Source organism: Carassius auratus, chromosome 27, assembly GCF_003368295.1.
Source record: "Carassius auratus strain Wakin chromosome 27, ASM336829v1, whole genome shotgun sequence".
Taxonomy (NCBI): Eukaryota; Metazoa; Chordata; class Actinopteri; order Cypriniformes; family Cyprinidae; genus Carassius; species Carassius auratus.
In genome coordinates, this window is record NC_039269.1 from 11,399,453 (window position 1) to 11,420,731 (window position 21,279).

At 37.6% G+C, this 21,279-nt stretch overlaps 4 protein-coding genes across 6 annotated transcripts; 3 read left to right on the plus strand and 1 right to left on the minus strand.

The window, feature by feature from the left end:
• Positions 1 to 183: 183 nt before the first annotated feature.
• On the plus strand, positions 184 to 3,638 carry LOC113045484 (peroxisomal biogenesis factor 19-like). 2 transcript variants are annotated; one of them, XM_026205881.1, is made up of 8 exons: positions 184 to 263; positions 696 to 778; positions 882 to 1,044; positions 1,135 to 1,220; positions 1,481 to 1,651; positions 1,826 to 1,984; positions 2,200 to 2,244; positions 2,346 to 3,638. In XM_026205881.1, exons 1-8 carry the CDS (start codon positions 203 to 205, stop codon positions 2,430 to 2,432), a joined length of 855 nt encoding a protein of 284 aa, XP_026061666.1. In that variant the 5' UTR covers positions 184 to 202; the 3' UTR covers positions 2,433 to 3,638. The 2 variants fall into 2 exon arrangements, with proteins under 2 accessions (XP_026061666.1, XP_026061667.1); XM_026205882.1 differs by lacking the exon at positions 1,826 to 1,984.
• Positions 3,639 to 4,372: 734 nt separating this feature from the next.
• copa (COPI coat complex subunit alpha) lies at positions 4,373 to 14,677 on the plus strand. Its single transcript, XM_026205883.1, has 29 exons — positions 4,373 to 4,603; positions 5,011 to 5,124; positions 5,202 to 5,275; positions 5,623 to 5,703; positions 5,793 to 5,869; positions 6,149 to 6,258; positions 7,898 to 8,007; positions 8,143 to 8,242; positions 8,431 to 8,649; positions 8,730 to 8,880; positions 8,993 to 9,059; positions 9,142 to 9,217; positions 9,299 to 9,381; positions 9,827 to 10,052; positions 10,236 to 10,374; positions 10,474 to 10,636; positions 10,912 to 11,058; positions 11,146 to 11,335; positions 11,591 to 11,686; positions 11,764 to 11,852; positions 11,933 to 12,056; positions 12,166 to 12,255; positions 12,336 to 12,442; positions 12,546 to 12,695; positions 12,861 to 13,184; positions 13,260 to 13,370; positions 13,478 to 13,639; positions 14,002 to 14,196; positions 14,370 to 14,677. Exons 1-29 carry the CDS (start codon positions 4,564 to 4,566, stop codon positions 14,427 to 14,429), a joined length of 3,675 nt encoding a protein of 1,224 aa, XP_026061668.1. The 5' UTR covers positions 4,373 to 4,563; the 3' UTR covers positions 14,430 to 14,677.
• A 101-nt stretch (positions 14,678 to 14,778) lies between these two features.
• apoda.1 (apolipoprotein Da, duplicate 1) lies at positions 14,779 to 16,801 on the minus strand. The gene is made up of 5 exons (XM_026205884.1): positions 16,731 to 16,801; positions 16,051 to 16,179; positions 15,838 to 15,959; positions 15,660 to 15,745; positions 14,779 to 15,551 (listed from the first exon to the last, which is right to left on the minus strand). The coding sequence occupies exons 2-5, from the start codon at positions 16,162 to 16,164 to the stop codon at positions 15,316 to 15,318; spliced, it is 558 nt and encodes a 185-aa protein (XP_026061669.1). The 5' UTR covers positions 16,165 to 16,179; positions 16,731 to 16,801; the 3' UTR covers positions 14,779 to 15,315.
• A 1,453-nt stretch (positions 16,802 to 18,254) lies between these two features.
• On the plus strand, positions 18,255 to 19,901 carry LOC113046395 (apolipoprotein D-like). 2 transcript variants are annotated; one of them, XM_026207253.1, is made up of 6 exons: positions 18,432 to 18,464; positions 18,618 to 18,639; positions 18,728 to 18,862; positions 19,114 to 19,232; positions 19,439 to 19,521; positions 19,627 to 19,901. In XM_026207253.1, the coding sequence occupies exons 3-6, from the start codon at positions 18,743 to 18,745 to the stop codon at positions 19,866 to 19,868; spliced, it is 564 nt and encodes a 187-aa protein (XP_026063038.1). In that variant the 5' UTR covers positions 18,432 to 18,464; positions 18,618 to 18,639; positions 18,728 to 18,742; the 3' UTR covers positions 19,869 to 19,901. The 2 variants fall into 2 exon arrangements, with proteins under 2 accessions (XP_026063037.1, XP_026063038.1); XM_026207252.1 differs by having other exon boundaries at positions 18,255 to 18,639.
• The last annotated feature ends 1,378 nt before the right edge of the window (positions 19,902 to 21,279 follow it).

The following is a 21,279-nucleotide window of genomic DNA, read 5'->3' on the forward strand; positions in this document are numbered from 1 at the left end:
GCTATAATTCGCCCTGCATATTATGATAAATGCCCCCCCCCCCAAAAAAATGAAATAAAATAATATAAAAAATAAATATATAAAAAAAAAATTTAAAAAAAAAAATACAATTAAAATAAAAAAGAAAGAAAGAAAAAGCAAAGCTGTTTATGTTAGACGTCATTATTTTGCGACAAGGTGCATTTCGTCATTGAGAAGCAAGATGGCGTCAGCATCAGAACATCAGGGTGCTCCAGACAGCGAACTGGCCGAATTATTAGACAGTAAGGTTTGAAGATAGCTTAAATGTGAAATTATCCACAGTTATAGCGTGCAAATGTTTTATATCTTTAATAATGTTACAGTTTAGTGAACTAACATTTCGGAAGCGTTTGTCACTCTAGTCCGGTGTTTACGCTAGTCTCAGTGATTGAAGTTTTAGTAACGTAAAAGCTTTAGATGTGCATCAGTTAATTAAATTAGATATCGTCACTATGACTTTTCTATAGTCACATAAAAACTCACAAGTGATGTCCAACCAGGTTTTGTATCTAAACAGAACTTATAATCGATGCTGCTGTGTGTACTGGACCTCTAGCTGGTTTTGCTATCCAAACCGTGTGAGATTAGATTAAATCAGTCACAAGATAATATACCATCAACACAGATATAAATATACCCTTGGTACTCCATTGATGGTGTTTCCTCAACTGCAGGTGCTCTTGATGATTTTGACAAGACCAGTGTGCCTCCTGTGGCCCCCACTGCCCCTGGTCCAGGAACGACGAGTGATCAGAAGGTAATAAACACATTTTCATTTTTAAATTCTCATTCTCTGCAGTGAGTTGGTTCCATCATTGCTGTTGGTTAATGTATTTGTTTTCTGTTCTTCTCACACTCAGCCTCCTCTGCTGGATGACAGTAAGATCTTCGAGACTCTCTTTGATGGTGAGATGGCCAATCAAGCACGTGAGGAGTGGGAGAAAGCCATGGCCGAGTTAGCGCAAGAAGAACCTCAGCTTCTACAGCATTTTCATAAGCTGTCTGAGGCAGCAGGTAAAGTAGGTGAGTGATCTGCGATGGAGCACTTTATTCACGTTGACTGAAGATATGCAAGTTTAGTTATTAGCCCACTTTCCAATTGTTTTAATTTAGGCACAGATGTAGCTTCACAACAAGAGTTCACCTCCTGTCTTAAGGAGACCCTTGGTGGTTTGGCGAAAAACGCAGACAACCTCCAGGTAAACCCATTCTGAATTTATGTTATTGAAATATAATTCAAGGAAATGGTGGTTTTCCATTCAAAATGGGCTTGATAAGATTTTGATGCTTTGATCTTACATTTTATTAATTTAAAGCATCCTCTTCCATCTTTATTATTACATTTTATTAATTTAATGAATCCTTGTTGAATAGAAGGATCAAAAAAAAAATCCTACTGACCCTAAACATTTAAAAGGTAATGTGTGACAGAAGACTAGTAATTTACCACTAAATGCAGAATGCAGGACTGGCTGGAGATGATCTGGTAAAGACCTTGGAGAACCTGGGATTGAATGAAAATGGGGAGGGAGGAGATGATGGAAATATTCTCCCAATTATGCAGTCCATTATGCAGAACCTTTTATCCAAAGAAGTTCTATACCCTTCTCTTGAAGAGATAACGGAGAAGGTGAGTTGTTTACTGCATCTGCATGTCTGTCTTAATGACTGTCCTACTGTTTTTGGTACCAGTGAAGCTGGTAAATGCCTGGTGTTAATTTAACATTTGCTTTCAGAAAATCTTGCTACATTCCATTTAATTTCGGTAGGACAAATATACTAATATAATGCAATTTGCATTTAGTACCCTGAATGGTTGGAGAGCAACAAGCAATCTCTTCCCACAGACCAGTTCATGCGGTATGAGCAACAGTACAAACTAATGGGAGAAATATGCAGCCAATTTGAGAAAGATGGAGACAAAGACAGCACATTTGAAAACATTCTTGAACTCATGCAGAAGGTAGAATGCATGTTTTTAATGCATGTAGTGTACTTATTTAAAAAAATAATACTGCTTACTGATAATGTGCTGATTTTATTTTTGTAAAGAATTAAAAATGTGCAACCTTTATATTTAAAACACATATTCATATTTCTTAATATAAACTTTCAGTAACATACATTTTTCAGCACTATGAATATTTTTGTTCATGGAAATAATGTCTTATCTCTCAGCTGCAAGACTTGGGTCAACCGCCAAAAGAGCTTGCTGGAGAGGCAGTGAGTACTAATTACCTTTCTTTCTTTCTTACTTTGTTTCTTTTAAATAAAAGCTATGTTATATTTACATCATTAATTAATCTCTTTTTTTCTTTTCTTAGCCTCCTGGCTTGAATTTTGACCCAGAATCTCTGCAATTTCCTGGAGTGCAAGGAGTCCCAGGACCAGAGCAGTGCTCAATCATGTGATCTCAATGAGGTCAAATCAATGTACATTTGAAAACGATACAATTTGGAGCTAATTATCTGAACCTGAGTTGGACACAGTTGATCATGCTCCCCTTTTAATGGAGTTTGCTTTTGTGTCTGCACTGAAACTGTGAACGTTCACTACATTAATTTTACTTCGTAGTTCTTGTCCACTGAGGTCCTTTCCATATTTATCCTTATTCCGTTCACTGTCCTCACTGTGCGTTTTGAGTGAAGCTTGATATCTCAGTGTGCTGACAGCTTGGTTTTCAGAATTTTTTTACAGTTTTACTTCAAGCACATTTGACAGGTGTCACAGTGAATTGTGTTTTGTGTAAGTAGAGACAAATGGACAGGAAAGGTATTTACAGATTGATTGGTTTAATTTTATTTGTAAATCTCAGAAGAATGGTCTGGGTCAACAAATAGCTTCCATCAGATTGATGAAATTATTTTAATATACAGCGTAATGTCCATTTATTCTCACACTATATCATGTATGCTATTTCTGTGATCTGACAACTAATCTGTGACCAAAACGCATCTCTCAGATCCATCATTTTCAAAAAACTAACTGCAGACAGTTCAGATAAAGGCTGATAATATATTGATATTATCATTCTTTGACCCATAGTCTGCATTTTTAACTGAGTAGAATAATTATCTCTCCCTTTGTCTTTTAATGGTTACTATATATATCTGCATATAGAGCAGTTGAAGTGTTGGCATGTCAATTTAAATAATTCCCATCATTCCTATAGTGGTGCCTCTGTGTGATGTGTTAAATCCCAGGATACCTCAAAAGTAGGTTAAAGTTTGCAGCCGTTACATTTGAGGGGATGTTTACATGGTTCTTTTATGCAAACATGTTTGAGTGGATGGAAATGGGATTCTTTCACAGGATCAAATGTGGAGTTGGTTATCAGTTTGCTTTCTTTACATGTGGCATGAGCTCTATCGTAGTATGATATTATGTGGCCAAAATAAAGATTATGATAAGGATAGGATGGCCATGCAGATGAGCCGGACAAAAATATCTAATGGTTACAACACTCAGGGGTTGCTCAAACACAAAGCACTTAAATCAGCTCATCAATATTCTTTGTACTGTAAAATGTTCCATTAAATGTGCAGTTCATTGGTCTTGTCATACCACACTGTATGGAATTGCAATTCTCTAAAATCGAAATAAACGTTATGAACTTACAATGTTTTATATTCTTCTCCAATTTAATCCTGTTACATATCAAATTAAATTAACAACACAACACACAAATGTCTGATTTTTTTTTGTTAAAATGTATTTTTTAATTAACCAATTTTTACCCATTTTACAATATTTTTATGGCTTTAACACTTTCTTTTAAAATCACTTAAAGTAAAGAGATTTGTGACCCCGTTATATATTATTTTTGTAGGTTAATTCTCACTTCTGCTTGGAATATTTAATTATAATACGTTTTTATTCACCAAGCAATGTATCATAAAATAATTTGACATTTATAGCGTTTTTATGTATTTTAATTTATTTTTGTTTTAATTCAATTAATCATTGTTGTATTATTGTGGTAGTTCTCAATGAAAAGTGTTACTGGGAACATACAGAATTGTAAAATTGTATAAAGATTTTATTTTCTCTAGATTTAAAATCAGAAAATCAATCACAAAACAAATAATAAAGGTTATGTTATAATATGTATTGGCACTAATAATATAATGACTAAAATAACAAGGAACAATGCCATAAACTATTATTTACTTCAGAATTTCTGAGTATTATTTCCCATTTATTTAAAATGGTCTTATAGACGACTGCCAAGGGGAAATGCGTTTAAATCTTTTTCTTCTCTTTTATTTTTTACTGCGTTTTCATCTTTAGGCTCTAACGAAGGCTCTATGACGTGGACTTTGCGATGTTGGCATTTGAATCGTCAAACTTTATTTGTGGCGCACGGAAACACGGACGGGGCTGAGTGGATTCAGTAGACGTGTCCTCTGCGGAAGTGCAGTTGCAGAATCAAAAAGCAAAATCCCTTCCTCACGGGGGATGGTTTTAGGATTTACACTAACGTAAACGGAGCTATATCTTCTTACAGTACGCATTCCTATTCGGTCATTATTGTCAGTGAAAATGTTGACCAAGTTTGAGACTAAGTCGGCCCGAGTGAAAGGTAAGAGATCTTCTCTGGCTAGCTTCACTTGACTGCAGTATAACTTAATTATTATGGCGCTTATGTAAACCAGTGGTTTGATTTTATTCTATTCTTAATGTCTGTAGAACATAATGTACTGTCTTTTTATGAAGGATTCAGTTCATATCGTTTTGAATATTGTGTGTCATTCGTTGTTAGCACAAAGCTAGTTAGTTAGCACAAAGTTAGCCATCCAGACGTTAAAATAAATTTTCTCTAACGTACGCTTAAGTTTCATATTTATGTTTCATTGAGAACATGTCAATGACATTAACCTGACCAGATTGTTATTATCGATAACGCTGTAATGATGACAGTAATCTGTTTAAATCGGTGTCACAAATGTTAATAAATGCCTGAACCGATTGTATTGTGTTTTTCCGCAGGGCTGAGTTTCCACCCGAAACGGCCCTGGATTCTGACTAGTTTGCACAACGGCGTCATCCAGCTGTGGGACTATCGCATGTGCACCCTCATCGACAAGTTTGACGAGCATGATGGTATGAAACAGCTGATCAACGATTTCAGTCTCTTGTGGTTCTCTTCTGAGACCTCATAATGTTGTCAATTAATTTAGGTCCAGTCAGAGGCATTGACTTTCATAAGCAGCAGCCACTGTTTGTGTCTGGAGGAGATGACTACAAGATCAAGGTTTGCTTGCTTAATTTTAAATAACTGACGTTTAATAAATTTGTCACCTGGTTACTTCTACTATATAGTTTCATGTGAATTTATGGTAACACTTTACAAAAAGTTAACAAGATCTACTATAAATGCTTCTAAATTATTTATTAGTATTAATGATAATTGTAATTATTACTAATACATTAATTTTTTTAAATTAACGTTACCTAATGAACCTGAGCGACATTTACAATAAACCGTTGTATATAAGGTTAATGAATACAGTAACAAATGTATTTGAATACATCTGCTAAAGGGAAGTTATTGTAAAGTGTTTTCTTTTTAAGCTGATATTTATTTGATTTGATTTTTAGGTGTGGAACTACAAGCTGCGTCGGTGTCTCTTTACTCTTCTTGGACATCTTGACTACATTCGTACCACATTCTTTCATCACGTGAGCCCCGTCAACTTTGTGATGGCTTCATAATTATTTTGATAATGTTTATTTAATCAGTGAGAGTAACATATAGATATAATTTTCAGGAGTATCCCTGGATCCTGAGTGCCTCAGATGATCAAACCATTCGCATTTGGAATTGGCAGTCCAGAACTTGTGTCTGGTGAGACTTTATATAGGTTATGAACTAGTGGATGTGCAGAAGTAATACATTTTTTTTTTAATTATTATTCATTCATAATTTTTTATTTGGTTGTTGAAGCTATTTTTGAAACCAATATTATTGATTTTAACATTTGCAGATAAAACAAAAATAAATTTTGTGCACTTTGTACTCATTTCACATGTATATGTTTTTTCACTTGCTAATTTTAATTTTCTCTGACCATTAGCTCAGTGAAACTGAGTTGTATATGTTCTCTGTTCTGTTTCTTCTCTGTAGTGTGCTGACGGGGCATAATCACTATGTGATGTGTGCTCAGTTCCACCCATCTGAGGACCTGGTGGTGTCGGCTAGCTTGGATCAGACTGTGCGCGTGTGGGATATTTCCGGTGAGGAGGCTCGGGACAGGATTGAGTAGTTTTGGGACGGTTGGGGAGGTGGGAATGGAGAGAGAGGATGGAGGAAATTAGAGGCTACCTAGTGGCATTCTCTTCCTCATTCCTCTCTCAGTAATGTGTGCAGAACAAAACTCTGTGGGCTCAAAGCAAAAATGCCTTGCACACTGATGCTGTAAGCATCAAGCATTCATCTAGTGATTTGGAACTCCATTTTTATTATTTTTGGGATTTTAAAATCTCTTAAAGGTGATGTTTAAATGGAACAGCAATTCATGAAGCACTTAAATAAAGATTTACCATATGGTCACCTGCTCAAAAAGTCCTGTTTAAGAAATGGTGAATGTTATAGGCATTTTTGAGATTTTGCATGTTTTAATGAAATTGTCCATGTCTGTCCTTTGCTTTCAATACTGAACTCTTTTCTTTCTCATTAACCTTTTAACCTGCTGCTGTCTGCACTGACTAACAACAAATAACTCCTTCATTAAAGCTTACACTGAACAGATAGTTTCTCTCTACCTTCACAAAAAAATGTGGAATGAATATATTGCTGCATGGATACTATGCAATTCGTATGTAATTGTATGTGATAATGCTACCTAAAAATAATTTTTGCATCTAAATTTAATTATAAACACATTTCTTTTTAACATCTTTTGGATGAATTTCATCAAAACTATTAAGCATTTGCATGAACAGGAACAATTGGGATCCCAAATCCCTGATTCATTTGTGAAATTCACAGAAGTATGCAAACATTTAAACTAGATTTCCTCATACCCTGCATTGATGTCATTTCTCATCCATAGATGATATTTATGATTAGATTCCTCCTCAAGTTGATCAGTCTATCTGAATGCAACTTTTCGATCAGTAACATGAACATAGATTGTCATTTAATTATTAAATGACTCCTAACACCACTTAAATGCATGATGGAATCCATCTATTAATGCATTACAATATGCAATAACAAATGCAAGACTTAACTGGAGTCTTTCTCACTCCATTAACATCCAGTGCCCCTCCAGAGAACATTTTGACACGCTCCACCCCATCAATCCACCATTCAGTTCCATCCCTGCTCACTTCCTGTACAGCTCCTTTGCCCCTCTGGAAACATCCACATCTGTACATTGGTTTCTAGTGCAGCTTTTGTTGGACTTTTATTCATTTAGCGGATATCTGGAGTGCTGAGATCTCAGACACACTCTCTGTTCTCCTCTCTTTTTCTCTGCGTCCTGACCTGAGTTAAGCTGATTTGCTCTCTGTCATTGATTTACATGCATCCTATCCAATCTCAAATGATTTTGACCTCTCTGTGATCATAATTGAACTTCTGTTGTGTTTTGATTGATTGTTGTCTCTGTTCTTAATCTGGTGGTTAAGTTTACTTCCTTAACTCAGGTTAAGACCTCGTGGAGGATGTTTGTTGTGTTTGTGTTCTCTAGCACCAGCGAATGTTTAGAAGCCCAACAAAATGTTTGTGTTTACTGTCAGATATCACAAATGTGTTTTTGAGCAGCAGTTTTAATGTGGTTCCTCTCTCTTCCCTCCCCGGTATGTGGGTGTTCCTGTGTAATTTGTAAACGGTCCCCTGTGTGTGTCGGACTGTAAATGTTGCTTCCAGGTCTGAGGAAGAAGAACTTGTCTCCGGGTGCTGTGGACACGGAGGTGCGTGGCATCTCTGGTGTGGACCTGTTTGGGGGCTCTGATGCAGTAGTGAAGCACGTTCTGGAGGTAAGAATGTGGTTGTAATGGCATAAGAAAAATTGCACCTAATCTTTGTATTTAAAAGTGCTTGTGTTGGGGTTGATTGAATGAAGTTTGTTGTTGGTTTGAATGAAAGTTTGTGTTCTCTTGCTCTGGTCTAAGGGTCACGATCGAGGCGTAAACTGGGCAGCCTTCCATCCCAGCATGCCTCTCATTGTGTCAGGAGCAGATGACCGCCAGGTCAAGATCTGGAGGATGAACGGTATGTGTCATTGGAAATGTAAAAATGTTGTCCCATTTCAAACCCTAGTAAACTTCCTCGCTATCTGCTACCTATACAGGCAGTTAAAAACGTATCTTTTGAGTTTGTTTATAACTAAAAGTCACATATTTTATCCATTAGTTCTTTTTTTCCCCCTCTCTTTTTTTGGAAATGATCTCTTCCTCTAGAATCAAAAGCATGGGAGTTGGACACCTGTCGAGGGCACTACAACAATGTTTCCTGTGCGGTGTTCCATCCTCGTCAGGAGCTCATCCTGTCCAACTCTGAGGACAAGAGCATCCGTGTGTGGGATATGTCCAAGAGGACAGGCGTCCAGACCTTTCGCAGAGATCACGACCGTTTCTGGGTGCTGGGGGCTCACCCCAACCTCAACCTGTTTGCTGCTGGTAGGTTAATAATAATAATTAAGCAAGTGGTTTTGGTGATGAAATGAGATGAGTTAAAGTATAAATTTGTACCTTTCCAGGCCATGACAGTGGGATGCTGGTGTTTAAACTGGAAAGAGAACGTCCAGCTTATGCAGTGTATGGTAACATGCTGTACTATGTAAAAGATCGCTTCCTGCGTCAGCTTGACTTCAACAGCAGCAAGGATACACCCGTCATGCAGCTGCGCAGGTGTGGGGATTTTAGTGTCTTTTCTACTGCAGGTCTAAAAAACAAATGCCCATCTACAAAAGGTTTAGTGCAGTTGAACTTTTCAGTTGAATGGCTTCTTTTATATTGACAGTGGATCCAAATTCCCAGTGTTCAGCATGTCCTACAACCCTGCAGAAAATGCTGTGCTGTTGTGCACTGTGAGTATTGTTGACACTATCAGGCTGCTTAGTCAAATCAAGGTTCATTTGCACATTTCATTTCTTCCTCTTTCCATTTCAGAGAGCTACCAACCTGGAAAACAGCACATATGATCTGTATTCCATTCCCAGAGAGAGTGACTCACAGAATCCTGATGGTAACATTTTATCCTTTCTCTTTACAATTTCCTAATCTATTATGCAGAATGGAATTGTTATGGTTCTCTACACAATTTCAGCTCCAGAGGGAAAGCGTTCCTCTGGACTAACCGCGGTTTGGGTGGCTAGGAACCGCTTTGCTGTACTCGACCGCATGCACTCAGTAAGTGAATCAAGCCACACTTATTTGAAGAACACAGTGCTGCAGTGATTACATTTATGTAGGCCTACCCTGGAAGTTAGCATCACACTGGTTCCCTCTGCAAAACCTCAATTAGATTTATTTTTTTATTTTTTTCTGTTGGCTTATCACAAAAAATAAGTTCTGCAACCAACAAAAGTTTGAGTCTTACATTTAGTTCATCATGATAAACTTTACTAACGAAGACAACTTAAAGCTTAAATACAGTCTCCAGAAGATAAAAACAAAACAACCGCTCTAATTCCATTAAAGGGATAGTTCACCCAAAAATGAAAATTCTGTCATTAATTACTTAAAAATAGGTCATCCTTGCCACACTCTGTAGTATGTAGGAAAGAAGTATTACATTGTACACATGTAATCAAACTAACCCAAGCGCTTATTCTCTATGGTTATCCCGCTGCAGCTCCTGATCAAGAACCTGAAGAATGAGATTGTGAAGAAGGTGCAGGTACCGAGCTGTGAGGAGATCTTCTACGCTGGAACTGGATCTCTTCTGCTGCGTGATGCTGACGGAGTCACGCTGTTTGACGTGCAGCAAAAGCGCTCCCTCGCTACAGTCAAAATCGCTAAAGTCAAATATGTTGTGTGGAGCTCCGATGCCAACCATGTGGCCCTGCTGGCCAAACACGGTAGTGAATGCACACTAATCGGTTATATAGGCTTCAACATATTGATTTTGCAATCACAAATAGCCACCTTTAAGGGTTGTGTAAGCGTGTATGCCTTGTGTCAAATAGAATAAACCCACATGCTTGTGTTTTCTTTGATTTACCAGGTTGTTACACATCTGACTCTCTGCTTTTGCTTTTCAGCCATCATGATCTGCAACAAGAAGTTAGAGAGCCTGTGTAACATCCATGAGAACATCAGAGTGAAGAGTGGCGCCTGGGCTGAGAATGAAGTCTTCATCTACACCACCTCCAACCACATCAAATATGCTCTCACCTCCGGGTACTGCACCAACAGCCTCACATGCAACCATTTAATCAAGAAAACCCTACTGTTTTGTTAATCATGAAAGATTAACCTTTAAATAAAATGTTTTCATAGGGATCATGGTATAATCCGTACATTGGATTTACCCATCTATGTGACAAGAGTCAGAGGCAACAGTGTGTACTGTCTGGATCGTGAGTGCAGACCACGAGTGCTCAATATTGACCCGACTGAGTACCGTTTTAAATTGGCTCTGGTCAACCGCAAATATGAAGAGGTTAGTGCATATTTTCATATTTTCAATAATTAAATTTGTCCATTTCTTTTTTCTTTTTTATCTGAATAAAAATGTATATAAATTGTGTAATCTTTTTTTTGCTCATTCTGATTTGCTTTTAATAGCCATTATTTTTGTATTTCTGTCTTGCTTTATTTTTATGCAATACATTTGGCTTTTAAAATTGCTTTCATTCACTGAAATAATAGATTCCGTTTTAGTTAACAATAGCAACACTGTTAATGGCCCTTTTTTTCCTTGCCCAACACCCTCAGGTTCTTCATATGGTGCGTAACGCTAAACTGGTAGGCCAGTCCATCATTGCCTACCTGCAGAAGAAGGGCTACCCAGAGGTTGCTCTGCACTTCGTCAAAGATGAGAAGACTCGTTTCAGCCTGGCTCTGGAGTGTGGAAACATTGAGGTATACAGAACTAACATTTATGGAGGATCAAGTCTTCAACACTTTTGCCTGAACAGATGTTCATTCTTGATTTGTTTGTTCCTGCAGGTGGCGTTAGAGGCTGCAAAAGCCCTGGATGAGCGTAGCTGCTGGGAGCGTCTCGGCGAGGCTGCGCTCCTGCAGGGCCATCACCAGGTGGTGGAGATGTGCTACCAGAGAACCAAGAACTTTGACAAACTCACCTTCCTGTACCTTATCACTGGCAACCTGGCCAAACTCAGGAAGATGATGAAGATAGGTGAGTGGCAAGGAAAAATCATGAGTACAATACCTTTCACAAGTTTGTGTTTGGTAGGAATTATTTATGTTTTTCATAGAATTCTAATTTATTTGCCAAGGCTGCATTGTTTTGATAAAAAATACAACAAAAACAGCAATATTATGAAATGGTATTCCATTTTAAATGAATTGTTTTCTATTATTAACATTGTTGCTGCTTCATAGTCTTGTGGTTAATTTCTATGGATTATTTGAATGATGTTTTGTGTTACAGCTGAGATAAGAAAGGACATGAGTGGACATTATCAGGGCGCTCTCTATCTGGGTGACGTCAGTGAACGTGTGAGAATCCTGAAGAACTGTGGCCAGAGTGAGTGCTGTCACTTTTATCTTTGTTCGCATGATCGTTTTAAAAGAAAATGACTTCTATATCACATGCATTCTCAGAGTCTCTGGCTTACCTGACTGCTGCCACTCATGGGATGGATGAGGAGGCTGAAGCCCTGAAGGAGACCTTTGACCTGGAAAAAGAGATGGTATGTTTTATTCTCTTGACAAACAGAGATGCACTGATTTGTAGATGAATGATTGAGCGATGGGTTCCCTCCATGTGCAGGTGCCAGAAGTGGACCCCAATGCTCAGCTGTTGCAGCCACCACCTCCCATCAACCCCTTGGATACCAACTGGCCTCTGCTCACCGTCTCCAAGGGCTTCTTTGAGGGAGCCATTGCTGCCAAAGGTGAGGTTTTGTGATACTCATACTGGCTCAGAGTGGGTAACCAGGATTTATGAGGTTGGAGGCATTTCATGTTGAAGAATAACATGTTTTTTAATGGTTGCTTGAGTAGGACGTGCTGGTCAGATGGTTGCTGACCTGGACATGGATGCGTCAGGAGGAGAAGGCTGGGGAGAAGATGCAGAACTTCATTTGGATGAAGGTATTTACTATTATGAAATGATTTTTGAAGGAGGAAACTAGACCAAATGATCAAATCACTTAAGCTCTCTCATATTCCAGATGGATTTATGGATGCTCAAGAGGGTTTGGGAGATGAGGGAGCTATTGGGAAAGAGGAAGGAGGAGGCTGGGATGTTGAGGAAGATCTGGACCTCCCGCCAGAACTGGTTAAGTGTGGTGTAGAACTGAAATCAAAATCACAACTGTTTGTGACTGGTTTGAAACTGAATCCTAAGTAACCTTGTATCTTGTCTTTCCTTTAACCAATAGGATGTGCCTTCTGTTGGTGGAGGTGGCGCAGATGGCGAAGGTTTCTTTGTGCCGCCCACCAAGGGCACAAGCCCCACACAGATGTGGTGCAACAACTCTCAGCTGGTGGTGGATCACTTATTGGCTGGATCTTTTGAGACCGCTATGAGGGTAAAGAGATCTCTCAAAACTATAGATACATTTTCTGATGTCCTTTTTTTTTTTTTTGAAGTTAAGGCAGGACAGAAAAACAGTAATGAGTCTAAACTACTAAATAATAATGTAGCAGATGTATCTTTGCTGTCTCTCTAATGTTTTCTGTTCCCTTTTGTACAGTTGCTGCATGACCAGGTTGGTGTGGTTCAGTTTGGACCATATAAGCAACTGTTCATGCAAACCCTGTCCCGTGGGCGCACCTGTTACCTGGGCCTGCCGTCTCTGCCCTGCTTACACAGTTACCCCCAGAGGAACTGGAAGGATAGCGGGGCTAAAGGAGGTCTGCCAGCGGTGGGCCTGCGTCTCTCTGATCTCATTTCACGCCTGCAGCACTGCTATCAGCTGACCACAGCAGGGCGCTTTGAAGAAGCTGTTGATCGTTTCAGAGCCGTTCTCCTCTCCGTACCACTGCTTGTGGTCGACAACAAACAGGAGATAGCAGAGGTGTGTTTTCATTCAGGATGAGAAGTATATTGTTTTATATAGGGGTTACTAAACATTCTCTTTACTTTTACTCAGGCTCAACAGCTTATCACTATCTGTAAAGAGTATATTATTGGCCTCACTATGGAGACAGAGAGGAAGAAACTTCCCAAAGACACTCTCGATCAACAAAAGAGACTTTGTGAGGTACATGTATTTTTAAAATTCTATAATTGTATTTAAATATTAAAAAAATGTATATTATAAAATTAAAATGTCAAAATTTAATTAATGTTTTTCTGTGTGTGTTTCAGATGGCAGCATATTTCACACATTGCAGTCTGCAGCCTGTCCACATGGTGTTGGTGTTGAGAACAGCACTCAATCTTTTCTTCAAACTGCGCAACTTCAAAACAGCAGCAGGTTTTGCCCGCCGTCTGCTTGAGTTGGGTCCCAAACCAGAAGTGGCGCAACAGGTAAATGGTTAATTGTTGTAATGTTTTTACACAAGTATCCCCTAACCCATAGCTATTCAGTCAGATGGGTTTTCTCACATTAAAAGCTGAGATGAGTTCACTTTTTTGATAGTATAAAAAACAAAAAAAACAAAAAACACTTATTTGTGTCAGCATACTGGGCATGTAAACAAAATTAATTAAAATAAAAAATGCATACATTGATAAGTACATTATGTACAAAATCATTTTAATATATTTAATGATGACAAATCTTAAGCCATTCGGAGGCCCCCTAATAGGTCCTGGCCCAGTTTTTTTTTTTGTGCGTGTGTGTGTCTTCATCTTCATTTAATAACCTGTTTCCATCTTAACTTTTTCAGACACGAAAGATTCTTGCAGCATGCGAGAAGAGCCTGACAGATGCTCACCAACTGAACTATGACCCCCACAATCCCTTTGACATCTGCCCAGCCTCTTTCACTCCCCTGTACCGTGGGCGGCCGGTGGAGAAATGCCCCCTCTCTGGAGCCTGCTACTGCCCCAAATACAAAGGAGAGGTCTGCAGGGTCACACAGGTTAGTTGTAAACCCTTGTAAACTCCATGTTTAATTAGTGTTGGTTTATTGACTATAGAAAGTCTAACTTTGTTAATATGTGACAAAGTAACTCTTCCCCTTGTTCCATCTGATCATGCGGTGCTATAAAGTGAAAGATCGATTTCATTGGCTGGTTCTCTCCTGTTTCCTAGGCCACCGAGATTGGTAAAGATGTGATCGGATTGCGTGTCAGCCCACTGCAGTTCCGTTGAGCACGCATTATATAAACATGGATGGAAACAGATGTGCTTCTCTCTCACATATACTTTCCTTTATAAGATGAAGTAATTAAAATAGAAAATACCTTGTTGCGTGACTAATCTCCCTATTACTGTGCTTTCTATTATTATATCTGAGGTCTCTACAGTATGTATGCTTGTTTCATTAATGTGGCAAAATGTGCAAAACAAAGATTCCTGTGAAACACTTTAAATGTTGAAATAAAATTCTGGTAAACAAATGTTTCACCATGTTTTTTCTTCTTCGTGCAAGGTTTTCGTTTAATACGAAGACTATTTGAAATAAACTGAAGTAGCAGTCTCATTTAAAACCTAAACCTTATTTTATTCCAGTTAGTTGCCAAAGAAACGTTTCTCGTTTTCATTTAGTTTGTTGAAGTGCTAAAACAAAAACAAAAAAAAATGTATATTGATATATTAACAGAAGGAGTATCAGTGATACTACTAACATGGCAGTTATTGTCCAAACCTTATTAAGGAATAAATGTGAATAGAAAGTACTTGCACATTATTTCATGTTTATGTTTTTTATTTCTTTATGAACACAAGGAGGTGCTAAATGTACAACAGTCGGTCACTGAGAATCAAGCCAACCAAGTTCACATGGTTTTGGTTAGTGCTCTTAATTTATTTTGATCAATTGGAAACCTGTGCTTCCAATTCTGTACAAGAACTCCCAAAGAAGATGGATTACATTTCTGGTTAACATACTTGGAAAAATAATGTAATAAGTCCAAGACTCCATGGCCGTTTAATTAAATAAGAATGTTTATAAACCGAGCAGTATTTTTTTTAAGGAATAGTATACTATTTCTGTAGTCCACACTGTGTTCAACACAAAACAGGATTTTCCAGTCATTCAAAGGTCTTTGTCACATCCCTGCTGTCTGCTTAGTATCATCCGACTCACATCGATGTTGTTGTTGGTAAAAACCTCTTTTCCGTGGTCGATGGTGGCAGCAGGCAGGGATCGGGTGCGGCCCAGAATCCAAGCGAAGTCCACGTGGAACAGTCTCAAGACATCAGTGCATGAATACACCAGCGCTGAGTTCTCATAGTCAGTGGACAAAATCCAGTATGGAGTGTAGGGCAAAACTGGCAATTCAAGAAGAGATGCAATAAACAAAATATAATTCTGAATTAGAAAATTTCATTACTTATGGCAACAGCAAAGCTTCTGAAAAAAGAAAATCATATTTGTACCATAAGAGAAACTGATTCCAAGCTTCGCTGGATTTCTTTTATCTTCCACCACAGCTGTCCCAGAAATTGTTTTTAACTCTCCTTTTCTAAGGAAAAGAAAGTTTACGGTTGAACTATTAACTTTTATATAAAACTCTAAGGAATTATAGAAAAGTGTGATTTAGATGTTGGTACCCACAGAATTTCCGAGCTCGCTACATGAGCCGTTCCATCCAGCTTGAGAGTGAAGTTAGTCTCAATGCATCTCCCTCGCTCAAACTGTGCTGGAAGTTTAGCGATCTCAAACCACCTACCCATAAACTACATTAGGATTAAGACAAGCAAACAATGAGAACATTAAGAGCAGAATAGAAGAGCGGTTAATAGCATATACTGTGGCAGAGTATGTTACCTTCTTTAGGTTGAAGGCAGGTTGAGTAGCAGGCTCTGGGCACGGCCCCCAGTGTGGCACCTGGGCATTTATGATGGGCAGAAAGAGGGCCAGAGCAACCAGCAAGGACTTCATTTTACTTGTTTAGCCCTTTGTGGAAAAAAAAGAAAGAAAAAGGAAAAAAAAATTTTTTATTTTGATCCCAAATACAGTAATATTTTGAAACATTATGTTAAAATAATTGTTTTCCATTTCAGTATATTTTAAAATGTAGGCTAATTTATTTCTGAGATGGCAAAACTGAATTTTCAGCACCCATTATTCCTGTCTTTGTCACGTAATCCTTTAAAATCCATTTAATATGCTGATTTGGTGCTCACGAAAGATTTCTTTTGATTATTATCAATGTTAAAAGCAAACTGATTTTTTTTCAGGATTATTTGATATATATAAATTTTAAAAGAACAGCATTTATTTGAAATAGAAACCTTTTGGTACATTATGTATATCCGTACTGTAATTTTCTATCAATTTAATGCACTCTTTGTTGAATAAAATTATTCTTTTAATAAGAATAATAGTAATAAGAACTTCTTTCCAAAAAAATAATAAACAGTAGTTTACAGTATACGTATTTAGTTTCTTATAAAACAACCATTTTATAGAGGACAGTTTGACCAAAGTAATTAAACAAACCTTACCTCTTAAAAGTCTTGCTGAATACGAGAGGGACTGTGGAGCTCAGACTATTTATTTGAATTATTCTCCTCTGGGATCATGTGACTGAAGAGACATGTCATGAAGGAGTCTTTGTGAGACCAGAGTTTATTCCCAACATGAAGTAAGTTATTAAAGGGGTCATATGATGCGATTTCAATTTTTTTTTTTTTTCTCTTTGGAGTGTTACAAGCTGTTTGTGAATAGATAAGATCCCTAAAGTTGCAAAGACAAAAGCCTCAAACCTTTATGAGGCGTTCTTTATAAAAGTTAAAGGGGTCCCATGACATTGCTACAAAGAACAACATTTGGTGTATTTTGGTGTAATGCAATGCGGTTTATGGTTAAAAAACACATTATTTTCCACATACTGTACATTATTGTTGCTCCTCTATGCCCTGGCTTCTGAAACGCGTCGATTTTTACAAAGCTCATCATTCTGAAGAGCAAGGTGTGCTCTGATTGGCCAGCTATCCAGAGCATTGTGATTGGCCGAATACCTCAAGCGTGTGATGGAAATGTTACGCCCTTAACACACTGTGATGCCGTGTCCCAGTGCAACAAGGCATAACCAATAAAAAACATTACAAGGGAGGCATTTTTTGCATGTAGTGGGGACATAATTACTGATTATAATGACTTATATTGCCACTGATGATTCAAACGTGAGTTTTGTGCAGTGTAGAGTAGCGCTTGTTGTTTGACGTTTCTCCGATCACAAATGCAGACATGGTTTTATGTTTAAGCTGTGTGATGCCACACAAGGTGTGAAAAGGCAATATAAGTCATTATAATCAGTAATTATGTCCCCACTGGATGCAACAAATGCCTCCTTTGTAATGGCTTTTATTGGTTTTTCCTTGTTGCACTGGGCTACGGCATCACAGTATGTTAAGGGCATAACATTTCTATCACACACTTGAGGTATTCAGCCAATCACAACACTCTGGATATCTGGCCAATCAGCATAACCTACACTTTTCAGAACAAAGAGCTTTGTAAAAATCTATGTGTTTCAGAAGGCGGGGCATAGAGGAGCAACAATACAGTATGTGGGAAATAATGTGTTTTTTGAACCTTAACCGCATTTCAATATTTGGAAATCTGGAATCTGAGGGTGTCACCTTTGAAGATGTTCAAATGAATTCTTAGCTATGCATATTACTAAATCAAAATTAAGTTTTGATATATTTATGCTAGGAAATTTACAAAATATCTTAACGGAACATGATCCTTACTTAATATCCTAATAATTTTTGGCATAAAATAAAAATCTGTAATTTTGACCCATTCAATTTTTTTTTTGTCTATTGCTAAATATACCCCAGCGACTTAAGGTTTTGTGGTCCAGGGTCACATATCCTCACGTGTAGGTGTGTGTTTTGCATGTTGCAGGTGTTTGCGATAAGTTAAACAACACTGTTGTGATAAGAACATGAAGTAATCACGTGTGACTCGACCTCCAGCTGAGGAAATAACTTTGCAAGCCCCTCTTGTTACAAAAGGATGAATGGAAAAAATTGTATAACAGTGTTTTAATTGTCTTTAGCTAAAAAATAATTCTTCATACTGTTGCTAAGGTGACAGAAGGTAAGCTTAGAATGTCACATTCACTTATTAAAGCTTTTGTGCAGAGGTCCTCAACCCTGCTCCTGCGGGGACCCACTATCAAGGATGTGGAAAGCTGTGGTGACCCGTTCATCACTCAACAACTCACGGTGTGTTTACTTAACCTTCAACATCTTGTTGAGCAGATGCCCAGGTTCCCCAAACATGTTTAAGTTGAGGAGGGTGGAGTTAGTGATATAACGATCAGATGTAAAGCTCTATAAATACTGAACTCTCTCGCTGTTCTGTACCTTGAACACAAGTTCCACGCTTGAGACCAAACAGGTAAGATGCTCTGTGTTTGAATTTCAACTATCCAACTCTTAAAGCCAAATTTCGTCTTGTTCTCATTAAATATGACTCTTTTTTTCAGGTTTAAACTGAGAGAATGCAGGCTCTTCAGGTTCTGTCTCTGACTCTGCTGTCTGTGCTGGCGGTCAGTGCTCAGTCCATCGGCTCTGGAAAATGCCCACAGCCTCCTGTTCAGCAAAACTTTGATCTTACTAGGGTAAACTTATACTTGCTATTTTAATCCTTATTTAATATATATTTTCAATTATTATTATTATCAAGAAAATACAAACAACTTGAGCAACTTTAGCATATTAAAGTCAAGAAGAAGACGAGAATTTTGTTTTTATAACAAAGCAAAAATTGTATAAAAAATTGTTTTCTTTATACAAACTTATTTTTCAGCTAGAATGTTATTTTCATTTTCAGTCCTGTTGTATAATTTCTCATCTTTTTTTCCTTTCGTAGTACATGGGCAGATGGTATGAGATCACAAAGATTCCAGCCCGGTTCCAGTTGGGAGACTGTTGCCAGGCCATTTACACTCTCAGTGATGGTATTGTCTTGGTTCGAAATGAACAGCTTCTGTAAGTACTGATGAACCATTACTACAAAGTAAAAACACAGGTGTTCTTATTTGTAATATTCAAAATATTTTTGCAGTCTATAGAAGTAAATAAAATATTCAAAAAGTAAATACTTGTTAACATTCCAAATATTCAAAATAGTTTTGCACTTTCTTCTGAAATGACTTAAATCACCAAATATTGCTTCTTTGAATATTTCTACACAGTAATGGCACTTACAGCTTCACTAATGGAACTGCCAAGATTGCAGATGCATCAGAGCCTGCCAAACTTGAAGTCCGCTTCTTAGGTCTAAACAAATCATTCTTCTTAGTGTATTTTATTATTATTGTTGTTGTTGTTATCATTTTAAGAATCTGTGATTTTGAGTTATTCATGATGTGTCCTCTTTCAGGTGCTCCTCCGGCCCCCTACTGGGTGCTGGCCACTGATTATGACAACTACACCCTGGTTTACTCTTGCTCTGATTCTGCCGGTCCCTTTTACTCTGAGTATTCCTGGATCATAAGCAGAACCCGCACACTTCCTAAAGAGACCGTCTCTGAGCTGTTGGACATCCTCAAATCCCATGGCATCAGTACTGAGAGTTTTACTGAGACTGACCAGAGACCGGAGCTGTGCAGCGTTATGCCTTAATAGAGCTGCCTTATTTAATGAACTACTGTGAGATGTGTTGTGGTCTAATTATGTTTTAAAGAAACAACACAAATGTCTTTACATCCCCAAAATATTTCTTAATCAGTGGTCTGTTGCTTGATAATGTTAATGCATCTAATTAAAGTCAATACTGAATTGTATCATTATGTAAACTAAAGCTTTTAGTTTAATCATATTAATGTATTTCTGATGTCACTGTTCGTCCTTCAAACAGTTGAATGATGTCTACAAAATACCTCAGTTGTTCCCTATGCAGACTTTGAATAAATATTAAAATGGTAAAAAAAATGTATTTTGTCATATTTTCTTATATGTACACAAAAAGGGTTTTGATAGGCATTGTTTTGGGCTATTCTTGCAGGAACCTTTCCTTTCTACATATTTTGCTAATAGTTAGCAAAGCAATTTAACATGCACAAGATGACATTAATGCATCATTTGAAAATAGAAGTGTTATGGAAATACACGGAGATGCTCTTCTTTTCCAGTATTCACATCCACGTCAATAAGCCTCCTCAGATATAGATGTTTTTTTTTTTTTATAGTTTTTCACAATCTGCTGATTCAAATGTATGTCATTTACAACACATTTCAGATTATACATTATGTTGAATACTATTTTATGCTGACATGAGCTTCATATGAATAGCAGGCAAGGATTTTAGATAAACTGAAACAAGGGAACCTGCTGAGGATTGTCCAGTTTCGTCATTTAACTTTCACAAACATGATTGTAAATCAAACCATGAGATGTCTGTAGAGCAAATCCTTTCATTTTTACACACAGAAAGTTTCCAGCAGGACTAGAATGGAATGGAACTTCTCTTGCAGTGATGATGATGTCACGTGTTCTTGTGTTCACTGGACATGGAGCTTACACACACATTTTAAAACCTTTTCACTTTTTTGCTTTTAGCTGCAGTTAACTGACCTCAAAGAAAACCTCATGGTAGAAGAAATCCTAATTAATGACAGTTCTTTGCCCTTTAAACCACCTTTTTTCCCTTTCTAAACATATCTAGTGTTTTTCAAGTTTAATGTATTTTTGACATACAGTATTAGGGAAGTGAGTTAACCTAAAACCTAAAGTCAGCAGTATGTTTAATGTGTGTAATGGTGATGCTGACCGACATTGAGGAGGATGCTCATCTGTCTGATCACAAATGCTCCGCTGGCCAAAAGAATCTTAAATTAATGACTTATTTTTGTTTCTGAATCAGTTCTTGCATTATGCTTTTTAAACTAATATTTAGTTTCTTCTGTTATGTAATGTTGAGCTTGAGCACTGATAAAAACTTTTTAAGGGAATTTTCCATGACTTCTCTGTGGCAATATCTCATTATAATCTGCTCATTAGCCCAGAGGAAAGAGTGACCCACACCCCACACCT

What these genes read in the sequence shown, in the direction of transcription:
- LOC113046395 (XM_026207252.1), top strand. Translation starts at nt 18,743, where the DNA reads ATGCAGGCTCTTCAGGTTCTGTCTCTGACTCTGCTGTCTGTGCTGGCG. An exon ending in GTTCGAAATGAACAGCTTCT is followed by an intron (nt 19,233 to 19,438) that starts GTAAGTACTGAT and finishes ATTTCTACACAG; the next exon opens with TAATGGCACTTACAGCTTCA. An exon ending in ACTTGAAGTCCGCTTCTTAG is followed by an intron (nt 19,522 to 19,626) that starts GTCTAAACAAAT and finishes GTCCTCTTTCAG; the next exon opens with GTGCTCCTCCGGCCCCCTAC.
- LOC113045484 (XM_026205881.1), top strand. Translation starts at nt 203, where the DNA reads ATGGCGTCAGCATCAGAACATCAGGGTGCTCCAGACAGCGAACTGGCC. An exon ending in AAAACGCAGACAACCTCCAG is followed by an intron (nt 1,221 to 1,480) that starts GTAAACCCATTC and finishes CACTAAATGCAG; the next exon opens with AATGCAGGACTGGCTGGAGA. An exon ending in TTCTTGAACTCATGCAGAAG is followed by an intron (nt 1,985 to 2,199) that starts GTAGAATGCATG and finishes CTTATCTCTCAG; the next exon opens with CTGCAAGACTTGGGTCAACC.
- apoda.1 (XM_026205884.1), bottom strand. Translation starts at nt 16,164, where the DNA reads ATGAAGTCCTTGCTGGTTGCTCTGGCCCTCTTTCTGCCCATCATAAAT. An exon ending in CTGCCTTCAACCTAAAGAAG is followed by an intron (nt 15,960 to 16,050) that starts GTAACATACTCT and finishes ATCCTAATGTAG; the next exon opens with TTTATGGGTAGGTGGTTTGA. An exon ending in GTAGCGAGCTCGGAAATTCT is followed by an intron (nt 15,746 to 15,837) that starts GTGGGTACCAAC and finishes TCTTTTCCTTAG; the next exon opens with AAAAGGAGAGTTAAAAACAA.
- copa (XM_026205883.1), top strand. Translation starts at nt 4,564, where the DNA reads ATGTTGACCAAGTTTGAGACTAAGTCGGCCCGAGTGAAAG. An exon ending in CAAGTTTGACGAGCATGATG is followed by an intron (nt 5,125 to 5,201) that starts GTATGAAACAGC and finishes CAATTAATTTAG; the next exon opens with GTCCAGTCAGAGGCATTGAC. An exon ending in CTTTTGAGACCGCTATGAGG is followed by an intron (nt 12,696 to 12,860) that starts GTAAAGAGATCT and finishes CCTTTTGTACAG; the next exon opens with TTGCTGCATGACCAGGTTGG.